Source organism: Staurois parvus, unplaced genomic scaffold (genome assembly GCF_062004578.1).
Source record: "Staurois parvus isolate SC_StPar_1 unplaced genomic scaffold, SC_StPar_1.0 ptg002756l, whole genome shotgun sequence".
Taxonomy (NCBI): Eukaryota; Metazoa; Chordata; class Amphibia; order Anura; family Ranidae; genus Staurois; species Staurois parvus.
Genome location: NW_028320552.1, coordinates 103,454 through 123,668, shown reverse-complemented (window position 1 = coordinate 123,668; position 20,215 = coordinate 103,454). Strand labels below are relative to the sequence as shown.

The window sequence follows — 20,215 nt, the reverse complement described above, 5'->3', positions numbered from 1 at the left end:
TTATGCACCCCTAAATGAAACCAGCAAAACTACACTAAAAGAACCCCCCAAATAACACGCCCTCTAAAGAAAGAAAAAGAAGTAGATTGATTTTTTTTTTCTTAAAGCAGAACTCTGGGCAGAAACTGTCCTTGTTGCTGATCTCCTACCTCTCATTCATCTTCTGGCTCGCTGAGCTGCTCTGTAATAGGCTATTCATTATTAAATCTGGCTCTATTCCAGCTGTCGCTGAGCCCTGTGTACCACCCTGCCAACAGGGGGCAACCTGTAAACCCTTCAACAAGTGTGAGTGCGTGCCTGGGACTGCCGGACATCGCTGTGAGAAGCTGTAAGTAGCTGCGGGGTGAGGGTCAGTAGGTGTGAGAATGCCGGTATCAGATAGTTCGGGGTAAAATGCATTCAAATCAAAATTAGAAGATTTAGTGCACGGTCATACTGGTGCGATTTCAGGTACTATTTGTGAATTCCACATATTGTCTCATATATTCAGATTAATTTTGTATATTCGGATTCAGTTAGTATATTTGTTATCTTCCAACTGATTCGAATTTTGGAAGACGGAAATATTTTTTCTGTTTTATTCTATTCTATTTTTTATTCTATTTTACTTAATTCTATTATTTTCTTTTTCTATTCGATTCTATTCAGTTTATTCTATTTTATTTTATTTTTCTATTCTATTCTAAGCTATTCTATTTTTTTTTCTATTCTATTATATTTTTATTCTGTTCTATTCAATTTCTTTCAATTCTCATTGCTAAATGGTGTCCGTATTTAGCAATGAGATAGGCCTGTAGCTGGCGCATTGGGTTCCATCCTTGCCCTCTTTCTGGATAATTGTAATATGGGCTTACAAGGATTCCTCTCGCATCTCCGTCCCCTCTCCCAATGCGCTCATATATAATATATAACCTCAGTTTAGGTATTATTGATCTGTACATTTTTTATAATATCTCACAGTGTACCCATCCGGCCCCGAACTCCTCCCTGCTGTTGTACCCTTCAGTGCCACTTGGATTTCCTCTTGCGTTATCAGTTTCTCCAATCAGTTTAACTGTTCTTCTCCTAGTCTCCATAATCTCGCGTCTTTTAGGTACATCTGTCTTTTTTTAATTCTTCTCTTATGGACCGTTGTGGGATAATATTATATAATTTACTATAATATTTTTTAAATACATTCGCTATATCAGTGGTTGAGTGAACCATTTCTCCATTATCACCATTAATTTTCTCTATATAATTCCTTGATTTCTTATTTCTCAATGCTCTCATTAAATATTTCCCTGGTTTATTCCCCCACCAGTATCTCTCTCTTGCCATCATATTAAATGTCCTTCTCGTTTCTTCCTCCGTTAAATTACACCGTTCCTCTCGTTTATAAATTATACTCTGCTGAATCCCTTTTGTTATTTTCTTTTTATGCAACTGTTCTAATTCGTATAAATCCCTCAGAAGCATATTGATTCTTTCTTTACGTTCCATTTTTTTTTTTTTAGCCACAATCACTATCAAGAGTCCCCTGATATATGCCTTATGGGATTCCCACACTGTAGCCGTCGAAACTCCTTCAGTCTCATTTCATTTCTTTTTTTTATTCTTCCATCTCATGATCCTGAAGGAGTGTCTCATTTAGTTTCCACATATTGAACGTATTTTGCTCTTTTCTCCATAATAACTTCAGTATGACAGGTACATGGTCTGATATTCTATATTTACTTTAACCAACGACTCCAAGAGTCTATGGTCCATCAATATATGATCTAATCTCGAATACGTCACATGCCCTGGAGAGTAGAAACGTATAATCCCTTTCTTTAGGATGTTTAATTCTCCAAATGAACACCAGGTGACATTGATATAACATCCTTCGTATGGATTTCAGAGATTTACTTCCTTCTCTCTGTGCATGCAACGTTGTATCCATCTGGGAGTCCATGCAAAAAGTTAAACCTCCTGCCACAATTAGTTTACCTTTTTTAAAATCCAGAAGTCTTCCCAATATCTTTTTCAAATAGACCACTGGATTTCTAATGGGGCAATAAATATTTGCCAATGTGCACTCTATTTTCTATAATTTCCCCTTAAAAACAGGAAGCGCCCCTCAGGGTCCTCCACCTTAATCCTCCTTTGGCACATCTAGTTGGTGAATCTGTGTAAAACCAGGCTGGATAATACCTGGAATGTAACATTTCTTTCCTGAAGTGAGTGAGTTCCCTGTAAAAATGCTACTGCAATGGAACGTTGTTGTAATTCTTTGAGGATCTTATGCCTTTTCCCTGGAATGTTCAACCCATTGACGTTATAGGTCACAAAATTAACTTCCACCATTTCCCATAAATATTTTCTCTCTAGCACTAAGGTTCTTCCTAGCAAAAGTATTATCATCCTTCCCGAGGAGCACGGAGCTAACCCCTACATACCCGCCCATTCCCCTCCGCACCCCATTCCCACCCATCCCCTTACCCTCCCTAACCCCCCTTAGGCTCTTGACTTGCCTACGAATTGTTTATGGTCCAAATCCAACCATCGATTCCATGCAAGGGTGGGGCTCTGATCACATACGCCTCGTCAATCCGAATTTCCAAGTATTTGTTTAATCCCCGCGTCCCGCTTTTCTATTGAGGTAATAAATATTTGCCAATCTACACTCTATTTCTTGTAATTTCCCCCTTAAAAACAGGAAGTGCCCCTCAGGGTCCTCCACCTTCTCTTCCAACTTAAACCTCTTTTGGCGCGTCTAGTTGGTGAATCTGCGTAAAACCAGGTTGGATAATACCTGGGATATAACTTTACATTTGTTGAGTTTCCTGTAAAAACGCTACTACATTGTTGTAATTCTTTGAGGATCTTATGCCTTTTCCCCGGAATGTTCAACACCTTGACGTTATAGGTCAGAAAATTAACTTCCACCGTTTTCCATAAATATTTTCTCTCTACCACTAAGGTTCCTCCTAGTGAGAGTATTATCATCCTTCCCGAGGAACACGGAGCTAACCCCTACATACCCACCCATTCCCCTACCCCACTCCCACCCATCCCCTTACCCTTCCTAACACCCCTTAGGCTCTTGACTTGCCTACGAATCGTTTGTGATCCGAATCCCACCATCGATTCTCTCTGATCACATACGCCTCATCAATCCACGTTTCCAAGTATTTTTCTTACTCCCCGCGTCCCGCTTTTCTAAGGGAGTGGGAGGAGAGAGAGGGGGGGAAAAAATAAATAAAAATTGCAAAAAAATAAAAGAAAAAGAAAGGCGGGTGGGGGATATGGGAGCTGGAGAAAGAGGGGGGAAAAAAATTCTCCCCCCTACAAAAAAGAAAAGTGGGTGGGGGATACGGACGTGGGAGAAGGAGGAAAAAAAATGTCCCCCTCTTTCCTCCCTCCATTTTTTTCTTTGTTCCATAAATGTTTATTGATAGGCGACAGCATAATACAAGGAAAATACACACGAAGCAACAATCAGGTAATGGACATATCATAAACAAAATACAGGAACAAACAAGGTAGAATGCGGCACTTTTGGTAACATAAACATGTCAGGTCACGACAATGATAGGCCTGTAATACTCAGGTGTCACTATAATGCGATATGGAGGATGACAGCAGTATATCCCCATCAAATACGTGTCGGCGTGCTAATCTGTACAGGGGAGAGTGTAACATTCAAAGCCTACCCCAAAGGCAATACGCCATCGAAGAAAAACTTGTGGTGTAAATGTGGATGTCGTGAATACCACTGACGAACATATAGGAGATAAACTATCCGCATACCAAGTACTCCATAAACAAAAACAAAAAAACTACTAAACCTGATATATGTATAGAAGCCTGTCAAAGAGAGAAGAAAAAAGAAGAGAAAAGCGAAAATGAAAAGGGAAAGGAAAAAGATGGGAGTAAGGAAAAAAAAAAAGGGGGGGGGGGAGAGTGAGAGGAATGAGGAAAACAGTGTCCATTTTATCTCTACTATCTTTTCCCCCTAAAGGCTGACTGCCAACTCTCTTTTTCAATTCCCCAAGTCCTTTTTGCACCCTCTTCCCAGCCTCGGATATCTATTTTCAATAATTCAAGTCTCTCACAAAAGTCTCTCAGATCTTCCGGAGATCTCAATCTTGCAGTACGACCATTTTTCCAACCGATCAAACATGCTGGGAACCCCCAGCTGTATCGAACATTCTGCTTTCTCATCTCTTCCAATAATGGTTTCAATGTTCTCCTTCTTGTCAATGTTTCCACTGATATATCTGCAAAACTCTGTATGTTTACTTCTCTATATTTAATCTTCTTCCCAAACTCTTTGTCTCTATAATAATGGAATCGTACAATCACATCCCTTGGGTTTTCTTTTCGTCTTTCTTGGAATCTTCCGATTCTATGCACTCTATCGATCTCGAGAGGTTCTGTTATTGATCTGTCCACTATTATATTAAGCATTTTCACCATTATTTTCCTCAGATCTTCCCCTTGTGAAATCTCGGGCAGGCCTCGTATTCTCAAGTTACACCTTCTATCTTTGTTCTCCTGATCTTCCAATTTATATAACAAGGTTCCTTTGTTCTTTTCTCATTTCTTCCATCTGTTTTTTCTAATTTTGTTACAACTTGGGCATGTATACCCTTGACAGTATTTGCCCCAGATCGTTACGTATTTTCGCCATCTCCTGTTTTATGGAACTTTCCAGACCCTTAAACATTTCTGCTATATCTGCTTTAGAAGGCATCTGTGAGGTCTTCTCTTGTTCTTCGGAGTTCTCGATAACCACCACATTTTGTTTGTCATCCGCTTCTATATTTTGATATATATGAGATACTCCCAGCGACAGTCTGGCGCAATCACCAATAGTGTTTTCCATCTCCCATCTTCCATTTGCTCCCTGTTGTCTCTCTGGGGTTTGTTTCTCTTGTGAGGGTATATATTTTTTAATTGAACTTGTTTGGGATGATTTTGGCCCTCTCCCTTTTACCGCTTTATTTTTCATGATGTTAGTATTTATTTCTGTTTTTTTCGGAATTGGGGGTTACTTTGTATGAAAATTGGGGTTGTATCCCTCTAGAGTTTTTATACTTTGAATTTTTTCCTTTCTTTCTCTCCCTTCTATAACAAATTCTCCTCTAAGGAACTCCAGGATCTCTCTTGTATCTCTTTTCCAAAGCTTTTTCATTCTGGACCCCCTGGGTGATTCCACCCTATTGTTCCTTACAGAATGCACAACAGTTTCAAATTTTGACTCGCCGTCCCCTGTCGACCTCGCTCACCTTCTCTGCTTCATCTTCCTTCACTTTGATCCAGGCGGCATCAAACCGTCTCTCCCAGGGGCGGCTGGCTCAGTCCTGCAAAAAAGCCCACCATAAAGTGGTGGTTGATAGGGGGGGTCACCTTCCGTATGGTTCCAAGGGTCTTGGGCCAAAAATATTTTTATTTTGTAAAATCGCAGCCGAGATCTTCTCCTTTCTCTCTACCCGGACGGTTTTCTACCTCCCAGAGCTCCTCCGCGGTTACCGCGTGACTGCCCGGCGTCCTCCGATCTCCAGCGGGTCCGCCTCCTCTCCGCTCGACCGGCTCAATGCTCTCCCTCCTCCACTCTAGCACTGCTTGTTCAAGCACCGGACCACAGCCCACAGGACACCGCTCTTCCACTGAGCTCCATCAACGTGACCGTGTCCGAGCTCAGGTGAGTCTCAGCCTCCTTGAGGATTTCAGTTAGCGGGACACAAGGAGCACCTACTCCCCATAAGCCCTCACATCGCGCTCCCTCACGGCGTCATGATCAGACTCCCCCCCTCTAAAGGTGGGTTTTTGTCTATTCTATTCTATAAAGCAGTCTAAGCAGGAATCACCATCTTATTTTAACTTTTATGCCTTACTGTATTTATTACTACATGTTTCCGTTACAAAAGTCATTTTCAAATTCAAAATGGGATAATTTGATGTTTTATTATGTTATTTCGAATTTGTTGAAATTCTCTACTAGTGTGATTCAGAAATTTGGATACATCCAAATCTTCAAATAACAGAAATTTTGTCCAAATTCCATTTGTAACAGAACAAATTGCATGTCTTATGTTAACTCAACCCAAGATCAGAAATGTCATTAGATGTGTTGGTTTTTTTCCTTTTTTTTCACCTGGTGATCCTATCAGTAACTGTCCTACGGTGACAACGTTCTTCACAGTACAGAATGTATGGAGGAGAAGGGTTGTCACCCTTGGACGTGAAGTGTGTCAAGCGCAACTCAAAAATAGAGCTGAGGTTTTCTGTGGTTCACATAGGTCAACTTGGAGGGAGGTTTGAGATAAGACCAGGGGCGGACTGACAACTCATGGGGCACCCGGGCAATAGGGGATCATGGGGCCCCTGTGTCCTTGCCCAAACTCAAAAAGGCCTATGAAAAAGGTACCAGGGGCATCTCATGGGGCCCCCTACTGACCCCAGGCCCTCGGGCAGTGCCCGAGTTTCCAAATGGTCAGTCCGCCCCTGGATAAGACTGCCACCACCAGATTTCTGGAAGGATCTATAGGTAGTAGAGTTGTGCCTAAAGCCAAAACATGAAGCTCCACCTCTCAGACTGAACCATTAGACTTTAAGATGAAGTTAGTAGGTGCCACTGAATCACTGACCACTCTTACATTAAGGCATTTAGAGCCAGCAGCACCCTTCCTGAAATTGCAAAGTACTCACCATAGACAATTCCCGAGTTTCTGATATTTTCAGCGCAGTTCCTATGGCTACTGGTTCACTCCTGAGATTAGAATGGTGGAGAAGATCAGATAAAAATGTGGATTTGTGTGGATTTGACAAACCTGAAAATTCTTCCAACTTCGCTTAGGGAGGTATTATGAAATTTTTGTACCACTATTGTGATCTTCAGCTAATAATGAACTTTAGCTCACCCATAGTTACGAATGTCCTACGTCAACCTTTCTCAACCTTTTTTACCCCAAAGGAACTCCTAAAATAGTTTTAGGTCTCGGGGAACCCTTAATAAAACCAATGCATCAGGGGTCAATGGGAAAAATGCCTCTTACATTGGTGGTTAGTTGGGAAAATGAAACCCATACATTGGTGGTCACAATATCAGCCTTAATAGATTTGCCAAGTGGCACTGGCCTTTGAACTATGCAGGCACCACCAAATGGGAGGTCAACCAGCCATATCTAAAAGAATGCCAAGAAACCTCTGGAGGCACCATAGTATTCCACAGAACCCTGGTTGAGAATGGATGTCCAAAGTCCACTTACTGGACCATAAGGTCCCATTCACATTCTTTTCAGGAACTAATTTTTTTTTCTCTGGATGTTCAGAATGATGGGCACCAGTCGCTTTGGTTGAGCTTTTTTTTTAGTTTTATTACATTAGTGCAATGTGAACAGAAATGATTGTAGGAGCACAGGATACCTATAATTTTCTACTTAGGACACATTCTTTGGTCTTCTTCATGTCTTTCTTACTTTCTGGATTCTTCTCTCACAGGGCTATACCTTGTGGATGTAATTAGGAACAAATTTCAAAGTTATTCATCCTTCAAAGCTTCATCTACATTCATTTTGTATGAATGCCAGGAAAATCGAATGTTACTAGGCGATTTTCATCCCAGGACTGATGTTCTTCATCCAGAATCAGGAAAACATTGCCTTATGGCCCCTAGCTGGAGCTGATGGTCATAATAAACAAGTATTTCATCATCAGCTCCATCTAGTGGCCATAATGCAGTATTTTCCTGATTCACACTCAGGGGGGGACTGACCATTTGGAAACTCGGGCACTGCCCTAGGGCCCGGGGGCCAGTAAGGGGCCCCATGAGATGCCCCTGGTACCTTTTTCATAGGCTTTTTTGAGTTTGGGCAAGGACACAGGGGCCCCATGACCCCTATTGCCCGGGGGCCCCATGAGTTGTCAGTCCGCCCCTGTTCACGCTATTCTTATAGATTAATAGCCTAATAACATTTGATTTTGCCAGCATTCACACAGAATGAGTGTAAATGCAGTTCTGCAGGACAAATAACTTTGCAAATCTTTTATAAATATACCCCACAAACTTCAAATTGGCTCCTGGACAACTGAGGTTCTGGTGTCTGGTATTTTGGTTTTCAAAGCAGGACAGCTTGAAAAAGGTCCCTGTGTTACTTTCCTAATCAGTCAGTCACTCACCACCTTCAATGTGAAGGACAAATGCAGTCAGCTTCCTTTAAGACTAAATAGAACTTCATGGCTGCCAGTATCTCCAAGGGTTCCTCCCAAGAGGGGAGACCCCTGCATTATTACGAATCCCTGGACCCAAAGTCCTAGGGACAAGACAGGTGTTACACAAAAAATATACTAAAAATGTAGAAAAAGACTACATCCCTACAATGTATTGTTGCCCTTACTCTCATGCAGGACATGTCCCATCGTTACCACCAAGCTGAGCACGTCAAGAGCCGTCCGCCAGGGGGTGCGAGAGAGTTTTGTGGAACGCTGCGGTCCCCTGGGGATCCAGTTGTGTACCAAATATCGGTGAGTACCACTCGGGTTTTAAGAAAGACCCATAACATACAGTGTTTTGTACTGGACAGTCATTTCATGGAAAAGCACGGCTTCAAAGCAGAGTTCCCAGAAAGGTTTGTACCGTGTCATAGCCTCCAGCAAACGGTCAGAAGCACAGTTCCCCGAATTGTTTGTACAGTGCCCTAACCTCCAGCCAACAATCAGATCACACCTTTCTTCAAAAGTGACAAATAAGTGCTGGTCCATTTAATGCATTTCTACTACACTTGTAGGCAGAGCTGGCTGGAGTACGTGGGGCCCACCAGAGAGAAGGAGAGTGGGGCCCATCAGACAGAAGGAGAGTGGGGCCCACCAGAGAGAAGGAGAGTGGGGCCCACCAGAGAGAAGGAGAGTGGGGCCCACCATAGAGAAGGAGAGTGGGGCCCATCAGAGAGAAGGAGAGTGGGGCCCATCAGAGAGAAGGAGAGTGGGGCCCATCAGAGAGAAGGAGAGTGGGGCCCACCAGAGAGAAGGAGAGTGGGGCCCACCTTAGAATGTGGGTGTGCAGCAATTTACATGGATGTGGATCACTCAGCAGCAGAAATATTCTTGATTTGAGGACACGGTTTGATGGTGACAACCCTACACATTTAATGCATTTCTACTACACTTGTAGGCAGAGCTGGCTGGAGTACATGGGGCCCACCAGAGAGAAGGAGAGTGGGGCCCATCAGAGAGAAGGAGAGTGGGGCCCACCAGAGAGAAGGAGAGTGGGGCCCACCAGAGAGAAGGAGAGTGGGGCCCACCAGAGAGAAGGAGAGTGGGGCCCATCAGAGAGAAGGAGAGTGGGGCCCATCAGAGAGAAGGAGAGTGGGGCCCATCAGAGAGAAGGAGAGTGGGGCCCACCAGAGAGAAGGAGAGTGGGGCCCACCTTAGAATGTGACAATTTTCCATAATGGCCTGTTTAGTGAATAAACCCCAACAGAGTTCAAGAGGGCAGAGTTCAGGAGTGCGCTGCGTACAGAGTACATAGTTCAGGAGTGTGCTGCGTACAGAGGGCCGAGTTCAGGAGTGCGCTGCGTAAAGAGGTCCGAGTTCAGGAGTGCGCTGCGTAAAGAGGGCCGAGTTCAGGAGTGCGCTGCGTACAGAGGGCCGAGTTCAGGAGTGCGCTGCGTAAAGAGGTCCGAGTTCAGGAGTGCGCTGCGTACAGAGGGCCGAGTTCAGGAGTGCGCTGCGTACAGAGGGCCGAGTTCAGGAGTGCGCTGCGTACAGAGGGCCGAGTTCAGGAGTGCGCTGCGTAAAGAGGTCCGAGTTCAGGAGTGCGCTGCGTAAAGAGGGCCGAGTTCAGGAGTGCGCTGCGTACAGAGGGCCGAGTTCAGGAGTGCGCTGCGTAAAGAGGTCCGAGTTCAGGAGTGCGCTGCGTACAGAGGGCCGAGTTCAGGAGTGCGCTGCGTACAGAGGGCCGAGTTCAGGAGTGCGCTGCGTACAGAGGGCAGAGTTCAGGAGTGCGCTGCGTACAGAGGGCCGAGTTCAGGAGTGCGCTGCGTACAGAGGGCAGAGTTCAGGAGTGCGCTGCGTACAGAGGGCCGAGTTCAGGAGTGCGCTGCGTACAGAAGGCCGAGTTCAGGAGTGCGCTGCGTACAAAGGGCCGAGTTCAGGAGTGCGCTGCGTACAGAGGGCAGAGTTCAGGAGTGCGCTGCGTACAGAGGGCAGAGTTCAGGAGTGCGCTGCGTACAGAGGGCAGAGTTCAGGAGTGCGCTGCGTACAGAGGGCCGAGTTCAGGAGTGCTCTGCGTAAAGAGGTCCGAGTTCAGGAGTGCGCTGCGTACAGAGGGCCGAGTTCAGGAGTGCGCTGCGTACAGAGGGCCGAGTTCAGGAGTGCGCTGCGTACAGAGGGCAGAGTTCAGGAGTGCGCTGCGTACAGAGGGCAGAGTTCAGGAGTGCGCTGCGTACAGAGGGCAGAGTTCAGGAGTGCGCTGCGTACAGAGGGCAGAGTTCAGGAGTGCGCTGCGTACAGAGGGCCGAGTTCAGGAGTGCTCTGCGTAAAGAGGTCCGAGTTCAGGAGTGCGCTGCGTACAGAGGGCCGAGTTCAGGAGTGCGCTGCGTACAGAGGGCCGAGTTCAGGAGTGCGCTGCGTACAGAGGGCAGAGTTCAGGAGTGCGCTGCGTACAGAGGGCCGAGTTCAGGAGTGCGCTGCGTACAGACGGCTGAGCTCAGGAGTGCGCTGCGTACAGATGGCTGAGCTTAGGAGTGCGCTGCGTACAGACGGCTGAGCTTAGGAGTGCGCTGCGTACAGACGGCTGAGCTCAGGAGTGTGCTGCATACAGAGGGCCGAGTTCAGGAGTATGCCACTGGCGCATGGGGTGATTAGGGTGCGCCCAGGCACATCCAGCACACCCCGTGCACATGCCTATGTGACAGGGGATAGGAGGGGATAGGAGTGCATAAAACATGGGGAGCAGGGGTCTGGAGTGTGTGAAGCACAGAGTGCAGGGGTTGGAAGAGCGTGATGCCATCAGGAGAACGCGACACGCATTCCGGCATTGTGGAAGTTGGTCCAGCCTCTCCCCCACAATACAACAATGGATAAGAAGGGCGAAGGATATCAGGGAGATGGAGAGTCTCACAAGCTCTGTTAAGAATACACACACAAGTTCACAAACACACGGTATTATTGGATTTCCATGCACTGATGACTTCAAACTATTACTGGCTGTTTAAACAGGGTACAGGTTGAGCTCTGTTGGAAGCAAGTCCGTAAGACCAAGGGCCCCTCATTGAGTTTACGACACTGAGACCAGCCGGGCCCATCCTTCCCCAGTCCTGACCGTATGCCCCGGGGCCGGTGACATCCCTTCCCCACTCACCCTTTCTTTTCGCATCTCTTTCTGTCCTTATCACCCCCAAACGCTATGTAAATAGCTGTCCCAACTATTGCCCGGGCCCCGTAGGGCCTCCTTAGATATCTTCAAGCAGATTTTGTACATACATTGTTGGCCCTTATCGGTACAAATACTTGTAGCGTGAATGTCAATATTTCATGTTTGTGGGCAGCACAGTGGCTAAATGGTTAGCACTTCCACCTGGCAGTACTCGGGTCATTGGTTCAAATCCAACCACGGCACCACCTGACTGGAGTTTGCATGTTCTCCCTGTGCCTGCGTGGGTTTCCTCCAGGTACTCTGGTTTCATCCCACCCTCCAAAGACATGCTGGTAGGTGAATTGGCCCTAGTATGTGTATGTAGGAATGTGAGTTAGGGACATTAGATTGTACGCTCCTCGGGGGCGGGGACTGATGTGAATGTACAATATATATGTAGAGTGCTGTGTACATTGACGGCGATATATAAGTACCTGAAATAAATAAAATAATGTTTTCTACTATATTGGATTAGTCCAGGCTAGAGTCCCGTCTGGCCCCTCTTGCCTCTTTTACAGGGAAGGTGATGTGTGGTTCCAGTATGGTGTCCCTTTCAGTTGCTCTTGTTATAGACATTGTTTGGGGCCCGTGTTTCTATTCTTTGACCCGTTCTGCATGTTTTGCATACTTTCTTTGCTTGCCTGCTGTAGCCTAACCCCTCGCCCTCCAGAGGATTAACACCCTAATGTCAGTGCAAAAGTCCATTTATATTTAACTACTTGGCGCCGGCTGCACGCAAATGTGCGACCTCCCGGTCTGTGGGCCCAGACGCCAAGCGGCCGCACATTTGCGTTCTATTAAAAGAAAACACATGTGCTGAGAGCGCCACGCCCTACACGCTCCCAGCACACATGTCCGGTACTCACGGAAAGGTCCCGATCTCCTCTTTTGATTGGGACCTTTCCCGATCATGTGACCGCCGTGGCGGCGTGTCACGGCGAACACATGACCCTAAACCCCGCCCCGCCTCCCAGCTTCTGAAACCCTTAAAGGGCCGGGAGGCGCCGGCGCCAAGGGGGGTTAAGGGGAAAAAAGCTGTCCAAACCTGCCCTATGTGAAAAAGTAATTGCCCCCCCCCTAAACCTAAGAACTGGTTGCGCCACCCTTGGCGGCAGCAACTGTAATCCAGCGTTTGCGATAACTGGCGATGAGTCTTTCCCATCCCTGTGGAGGAATTTCGTTCCGTTCTTCTTTGCAGAATTGTTTCAATTTAGCCGCATTGGAGGGTTTTCCATCCTGAGGATTCCCCCTCCCCCCCCCTTCCTGACCGGGCCATTTTTTGCAATACAGTGCTGCGTTTCTTTAGCTGACAATTGCGCAGTCATGCAACATTGCAACCGAATGACATTTGCGTCCTTTTTTCCCTCACAAAGGGAGCTTTCTTTTGGTGGTATTTGATTGAGTTTTTTTTATTTTTTGCACTATAAACAAAAAAAGACCGACCATTTTGATAAAGAAAAACAATATTTTGGACTTTTTGCTATTAACCCCTCACCTACCGGGCACTCCCCCCCCCCCCCCCTTCCTGCCCAGGCCTATTTTCAGCTTTCAGCGCTGTTGCACTTTGAACGACAACTGCACGGTCATGCAACATTGCACCCATATGAAATTTTTATAATTTTTTTCACACAAATAGAGCTTTCTTTTGGTGGTATTTAATTGCCGCTGGGGGTTTTATTTTTTGCGCTATAAACAAAAAAAGAGCAAAAAAAAAAGTTTTTCTATTAGAAAATTTAGCAAACAGGTAATTTTTCTCCTTCACTGATGTGCGTTGATGAGGCTGCACTGATGGGCACTGATGAGGTGGCACGATTAGGCGGCACTGATGGGCACGGATAGGCAGCACTGATGGGCACGGATAGGCAGCACTGATGGGCACTGATGGGCATGGATAGGTGGCACTGATGGGCACTGATGGGCATGGATAGGCAGCACTGATGGGCACGGATAGGCGGTACTGATGGGCACGGATAGGCGGCACTGATGGGCATGGATAGGCGACACTGATGGGCATGGATAGGTGGCACTGATGGGCACTGATAGGCGGCACTGATGAGGTGGCACGGATAGGTGGCACTGATAGGCATGGATAGGTGACACTGATGGGTGGCACTGATGGGCAGAAATGATGGGCGGCACTGATGAGGCAGCACGGAAAAGCAGCACTGATGGGCACTGATAGGTAGCACTGATGGGCACTGATAGGCAGCACTGATGAGGTGGCACGGATAGGCAGCACTGATAGGTGGCACTGATGCTGCTGCACTGATATGCACCAAGGATGGGCACTGATAGGCGGTGGAAGGTTCTCCAGCTTGAACAGCCTGTCTAAGGTCATGCCACAACATCTCATTCGGATTTAAGTCCGGACTGTGACTAGGCCACTCCAAAACCTTCATTTTTTTTGGATCCATTCAGGACTTGCTGGTGTGTTTCGGATTGGTTTCTTAATTGGTTGGGCCCCCCTAGAAAATATGTATTTTTTTTTTACTCTAAAATTAAAGAAAGCTCAAAAAGTCTGGCAGAGCTGCTCTTGGGTTTTGGTGTTGCTAGCTTCTGAATCTTGGTGTCTCCTGGCAGGATCAACCAGGTCCGGGTGTATGTCCAGGCATACGTAGTCGGCTACAAAATCCAATGTCCTATGAAGACCTGAGGATGAAGATGATGCATAGAACGCCGGCTCCGGGATACAGCGACATCTCTGCGGAGAGTGGACAAGACGCCGAAGACCTCTCTGGATTCACCATACCGACCGTGATCTGTATCAAGAAACAGCGATGAATGGTCGCCAATACTGAGCGCAAAAATTGTGTATTTTGTATTCTTCAATATGGTGCTTCGTGCTGCGGTTATAATATGGCGACTTCATCCAGAAGACGGGACGAGAGCCGTGATGACTTTATATTGTACAGAATAAAAACATTTCATCAACGGTTTCATAGTTTTATTTTCCTCTTGAATTCGACAAAGATTTGCACACAGACTGGATAATCCAGGATATTCCAGGCCGGGGAGGGGGGGGGGGGGAGGGGTATAAGATATTCGTGGTCGGTAGGAGCAAGATTGCATTTTCTAATAAAGTTCAGGGTTTTGGTGAAATCTTACCATTGTGGTGAAATGTAATGGAGTCAGCGGGGAAGTGATGGGCTTTATATCTCAACTCCGGGCATAAGACCTTTTTATTTAAATACAGAGGGTTAGACAATAATATGGAAACACTACATGATTTGTGTGTCACCCATCCCCGCCCGCAGCATCGCATCTCACCTATACCCACCCGCAGCATTGTGTGTCACCCATCCCCCACCCACAGCATCGCATCTCACCTATACCCACCCGCTGCATTGCGTGTCACCCATCCCCACCCGCTGCATTGCGTGTCACCCATCCCCACCCGCTGCATTGCGTGTCACCCATCCCCACCCGCTGCATTGCGTGTCACCCATCCCCACCCGCTGCATTGCATGTCACCCATCCCCACCCGCAGCATTGCATCTCTCCCATCCCCACCCGCTGCATTGCATGCCACCCATCCCCAACTGCTGCACTGCATGTCACCCATCCCCACCCGCTGCATTGCATCTCACCCATCCCCACCCGCAGCATCGCATCTCACCCATCCCCACCCGCAGCATCGCATCTCACCCATCCCCACCTGCAGAATTGCGTATCACCCATCCCCACCCGCTGCATTGCACATCACCCATCCCCACCCGCTGCATTGCGTATCACTCATCCCCACCCGCTGCATTGCGTATCACTCATCCCCACCTGCTGCATTGCGTGTCACCCATCCCCACCCGCAGCATTGCATCTCACCCATCCCCACCTGCAGCATCGCATCTCACCCATCCCCACCTGCAGCATTGCGTATCACCCATCCCCACCCGCTGCAATGCACGTCACCCATCCCCACCCGCTGCATTGCGTATCACTCATCCCCACCCGCTGCATTGCGTATCACTCATCCCCACCTGCTGCATTGCGTGTCACCCATCCTCACCCGCAGCATCGCATCTCACCCATCCCCACCCACAGCATTGCATGTCACCCATCCCCACCTGTAGCATCACATCTCACCCATCCCCACCTGCAGCATCACGTGTCTCCTATCCCCACCCTCATCATGCATGTCGCCCATCCCCACCCGCAGCATCGCATCTTACCCATCTCCACCTGCAGCATTGCGTGTCACCCATCCCCGCCCGCAGCATTGCATGTTGCCCATCCCCATCCACAGCATCGCATCTCACCCGTCCCCACCTGCAGCATCGCATCTCACCCATCCCCACCTGCAGCATCGCATCTCACCCATCCTCACCCGCAGCATCACATCTCACCCATCCCCACCCGCAACATCGCATCTCACCCATCCTCACCTGCAGCATCGCATCTCACCCATCCCCGCCTGCAGCATCGCATCTCACCCATCCCCACCCGCAGCATCGCATCTCACCCATCCGCACCTGCAGCATCGCATCTCACCCATCCCCGCCTGCAGCATCGCATCTCACCCATCCCCACCTGCAGCATTGCGTGTCATCCATGCCCACTTGCAGCATCGCATCTCACCATCCCCCACCCGCAGCATTGTGTGTCACCCATCTCCACCCGCTGCATTGCGTGTCACCCATCCCCAACCGCAGCATTGCGTGTCACCCACCCGCTGCATTGCATGTCGCCCATCCCCACCAGCAGCATTGCGTGTCACCCATCTCCACCCACTGCATTGCGTGTCACCCATCCCCACCCGCACCATTGCGTGTCACCCACCCGCTGCATTGCATGTCGCCCATCCCCACCCGCAGCATTGTGTGTCACCCATCTCCACCCGCTGCATTGCGTGTCACCCACCCCCACCATCTCATCTCACCCATCCCCACCTGCAGCATTGCGTGTCACCCATCCCCACCCGCAGCATCACATCTCACCCATCCCCACCCGCAGCATCGCATCTCAGCCATCCTCACCTGCAGCATTGCATCTCACCCATCCCCGCCTGCAGCATCGCATCTCACCCATCCTCACCCGCAGCATCGCATCTCACCCATCCCCACCTGCAGCATCGCATCTCACCCATCCCCGCCTGCAGCATCGCATCTCACCCATCCCCACCTGCAGCATTGCGTGTCATCCATGCCCACTTGCAGCATCGCATCTCACCATCCCCCACCCGCAGCATTGTGTGTTACCCATCTCCACCCGTTGCATTGCGTGTCACCCACCCCCACCCGCTGCATTGCGTGTCACCCATCCGCAGCATTGTGTGTCACCCATCTCCACCCGCTGCATTGCGTGTCACCCATCCCCAACCGCAGCATTGCGTGTCACCCACCCCCACCCGCTGCATTGCATGTTGCCCATCCCCACCGGCAGCATTGCGTGTCAGCCATCTCCACCCACTGCATTGCGTGTCACCCATCCCCACCCGCACCATTGCGTGTCACCCACCCGCTGCATTGCATGTCGCCCATCCCCACCCGCAGCATTGTGTGTCACCCATCTCCACCCGCTGCATTGCGTGTCACCCACCCCCACCCGCAGCATTTCATCTCACCCATCCCCACCTGCAGCATTGCGTGTCACCCATCCCCACCCGCAGCATGATGTGTCACCCATCCCCACCTGCAGCATTGCGTGTCGCCCATCCCCAAGTGCTGCACTGCATGTTACTCATCCCCAACTGCTGCACTGCATCTCACCCATCCCTACCCGCAGCATCTCATCTCACCCATCCCCACCTGCAGCATTGCGTGTCACCCACCCATACCCGCAGCATCTCATCTCACCCATCCCCACCTGCAGCATTGCGTGTCACCCATCCCCACCTGCAGCATGGTGTAGTAAGTGATGAAGGAATCAGCAGCAGAAGAAGAAAGGTGGCAGGCTGGCAGCGAGCAATGCAACAGGCAGAGGCAAAGGCAGCAGTGCCTGTCCACCCATGTCGCTCTGACACTGAGCCAGCAGCCAGCACAGAGGGATCACCTGCAGGAAAGTATATGCATGACCGGGGGGGGGGGCGGCGGGGGGCGCGTTCTGGTGCGTTTTTGATGCGTTTTACAGTACAGTTCTGTGCAGGAAAAATGCAGCATATTCGCACTAGAACTGCAGCACTGATGTTAACTATGACATGGACAGCCATATCACCGACTTTCTGTGCATTTTGGAAGCAGAAAAAAAAGCAACTGAAACGCATGGAGTGTGAACTTGTCCTCACACCCCGGTCACATCGGTGTGACTTGGAATGCGATTTGTATGCCCTGCGACTTGCAAATCGTATGCCAAGTCGCACCCTATTGTCTGCTATTAGATCGGTCACATCAGGGTGATTCCGATTTGGTCGGAGCCGCACTGATTTCTGAAGTAGTACATGGGCTACTTTTGTTACGGTTTGCATAGACATCTGTGTCAGATGTCGGCATCTCACCCGACTTTGAAATCGTGCGACTTCACTGTAAGTCGCACGATTTCAAAATCAGCTTTGGTGTGACCGGGGGCTTAAGGTTGGCCATAGATGGTTACTTTTTTACAGAGGCGGCTCTCTAATTAGGCCAATGAGGCGGTTGCCTAAGGCCTCTCACTCCTGGGGGCCTCGCGGCCGCCTAATTTTCCTAACCAGGGGCGGACTGACCGGGATCCTTGGGGGACCTGATTCCCCTGCATTCCGCAGAGCCCAGCTGGAGTCACCTCCCAGGGGCTCGCTACTCCCAATGTCCAGCCTCTGTCCTCTCCATGGAGGACACATTCGATCATTAGAAGGAGGAATCGGGGAGGGGGTGCTGTTCACCTGTGTGTTTATACATGTCCACTGCCTGTGCGTGTGCTACGCCAAGACCAGGACCACACTGGCTGCATGGGACTGCTCACCCACTGTATACACAGCATGTCACAGTACTTGGGGTCCCTGACCTGGAGACCAGTCCCTCTACCTCACCCACTACTGTGTATGGCAGCCTCCATGTCCCTGAGTAAGTCCCTTTTCACACTGATGGTCCGATAAGGACTCGATTGGACCAGCCATCCTCTGACACCCGCCAGTATCCGATTTGATTCTGAGCCCTAAGAGCAGACGGATGGGGATCGGTCCAGCGGATGAGACGACAGGTGGATATGGTCAGGCAATCCGATTCCATCTGACCACCCCATAGCGCCCTGAATAGCAGAGCGGACATGGGCCTGTGATCACCCGCTGACCAAGAGAAGTCCGCCTCGTCTGAAGGGACCAAATAGGGATAGTCCCTGTTGTAGAAACGAAACCCCTCTGACCTTTTATTGTGTTCTGTCCCTCTACTGAGTGTATATAATTCTCATAAGTCCCTGTTATATAGGGATGGTCCCTGTTATATATACAGAGAGAGATGGTCCTTGTCAGTGGTGTATTTTGGTTTTGTGCTGCCATAGGCAAGGCTAAAATTGGGTGCCCCTCCCCTATCTAAATTTGTTCCACTCCTTCTTGTTTAAGATCCACCCCTTCATGTTCCACCATATCCTGTGGTCTGATGACAACAACATCAACTGATTTGGTTCACATGGTGTCAGGCGTGTGTGGCAGCAACCAGGTGAGGAGTACAAAGACAAGTGTGTCTTCCCTACAGTCAAGCATGGTGGTGGGAGTGTCATGGTCTGGGGCCCCATGGTGGTGGGAGTGTCATGGTCTGGGGCCCCATGGTGGTGGGAGTGTCATGGTCTGGGGCTGCATGAGTGCTGCCGGCACTGGGGGGCTACAGTTCATTGAGGGAACCATGAATGCCAACATGTACTGTGACATACTGAAGCAGAGCATGATCCCCTCCCTTCAGAGACTGGGCCGCAGGGCAGTATTCCAACATAACGACCCCAAACACACCTCCAAGACCACCACTGCCTTGCTAAAGAAGCTGAGGGTAAAGGTGATGGACTGGCCAAGCATGTCTCCAGACCTAAACCCTATTGAGCCTCTGTGGGGCATCCTTAAGACGGAAGGTGGAGGAGCACAAGGTCTCTAACATCCACCAGCTCCGTGATGTCGTCATGGAGGAGTGGAAGACGGAAGGTGGAGGAGCGCAAGGTCTCTAACATCCACCAGCTCCGTGATGTCGTCATGGAGGAGTGGAAGACGGAAGGTGGAGGAGCGCAAGGTCTCTAACATCCACCAGCTCCGTGATGACGTCATGGAGGAGGGGAAGAGAACTCCAGTGGCAACCTGTGAAGCTCTGGTGACCTCCATGCCCAAGAGGGTGAAGGCAGTGCTGGAAAATAATGGCGGCCACACAAAATATTGACACTTTGGGCCCAATTTGGACCTTGTCACTTAGGGGTGGACTCACTTTTGTTGCCAGCGGTTTAGACATTAATGGCGGTGTGTTGAGTTATTTTGAGGGGACAGCAAATTTCCATGTTATACAAGCTGTACACTGACTACGTCACATTGTAGCAAAGTGTCATTTCTTCAGTGTTGTCACATGAAAAGAGAGAATCAAATATTTACACAAATGTGAGGGGGGACTCACTTCTGGGAGATACTGTGTGTATGGGCAGCACAGTGGCTAAATGGTTAGCACTTCCGCCTGGCAGTACTCGGGTCGTTGGTTCGAATGCCAACCACTGCACTACCTGCCTGGAGTTTGCATGTTCTACCTGTGTCTGCGTGGGTTTCCTCCGGATACTCCGGTTTCCTTCAACACTCCAAAGACATGCTGGTAGGTGAATTGGATCCTGTCTAAATGGTCCCTAGTATGTGTATGTATGAATGTGAGTTAGGGACCTTAGATTGTACGCTCCTCGGGGGCGGGGACTCATGTAAATGTACAATATATGTGTAAAGTGCTATGTAAAGTGATGGCGCTATAGAAG

General features: G+C 49.0%; 1 protein-coding gene across 2 annotated transcripts in view; it reads left to right on the top strand.

Annotated features, from left to right (window-relative positions):
* The window catches only part of LOC149429181 (uncharacterized), a 55,286-nt gene extending 40,972 nt beyond the window's left edge, over positions 1-14,314 (top strand). For both annotated transcript variants that reach the window (XM_089666636.1, XM_089666635.1), the window contains exons 19-21: positions 223-328; positions 8,377-8,493; positions 13,964-14,314. In XM_089666636.1, the coding sequence (XP_089522762.1) occupies positions 223-328; positions 8,377-8,493; positions 13,964-14,036 (296 nt within the window). In that variant the 3' untranslated portion in view covers positions 14,037-14,314. The remainder of the gene's footprint in view (positions 1-222; positions 329-8,376; positions 8,494-13,963) is intronic.
* The last annotated feature ends 5,901 nt before the right edge of the window (positions 14,315-20,215 follow it).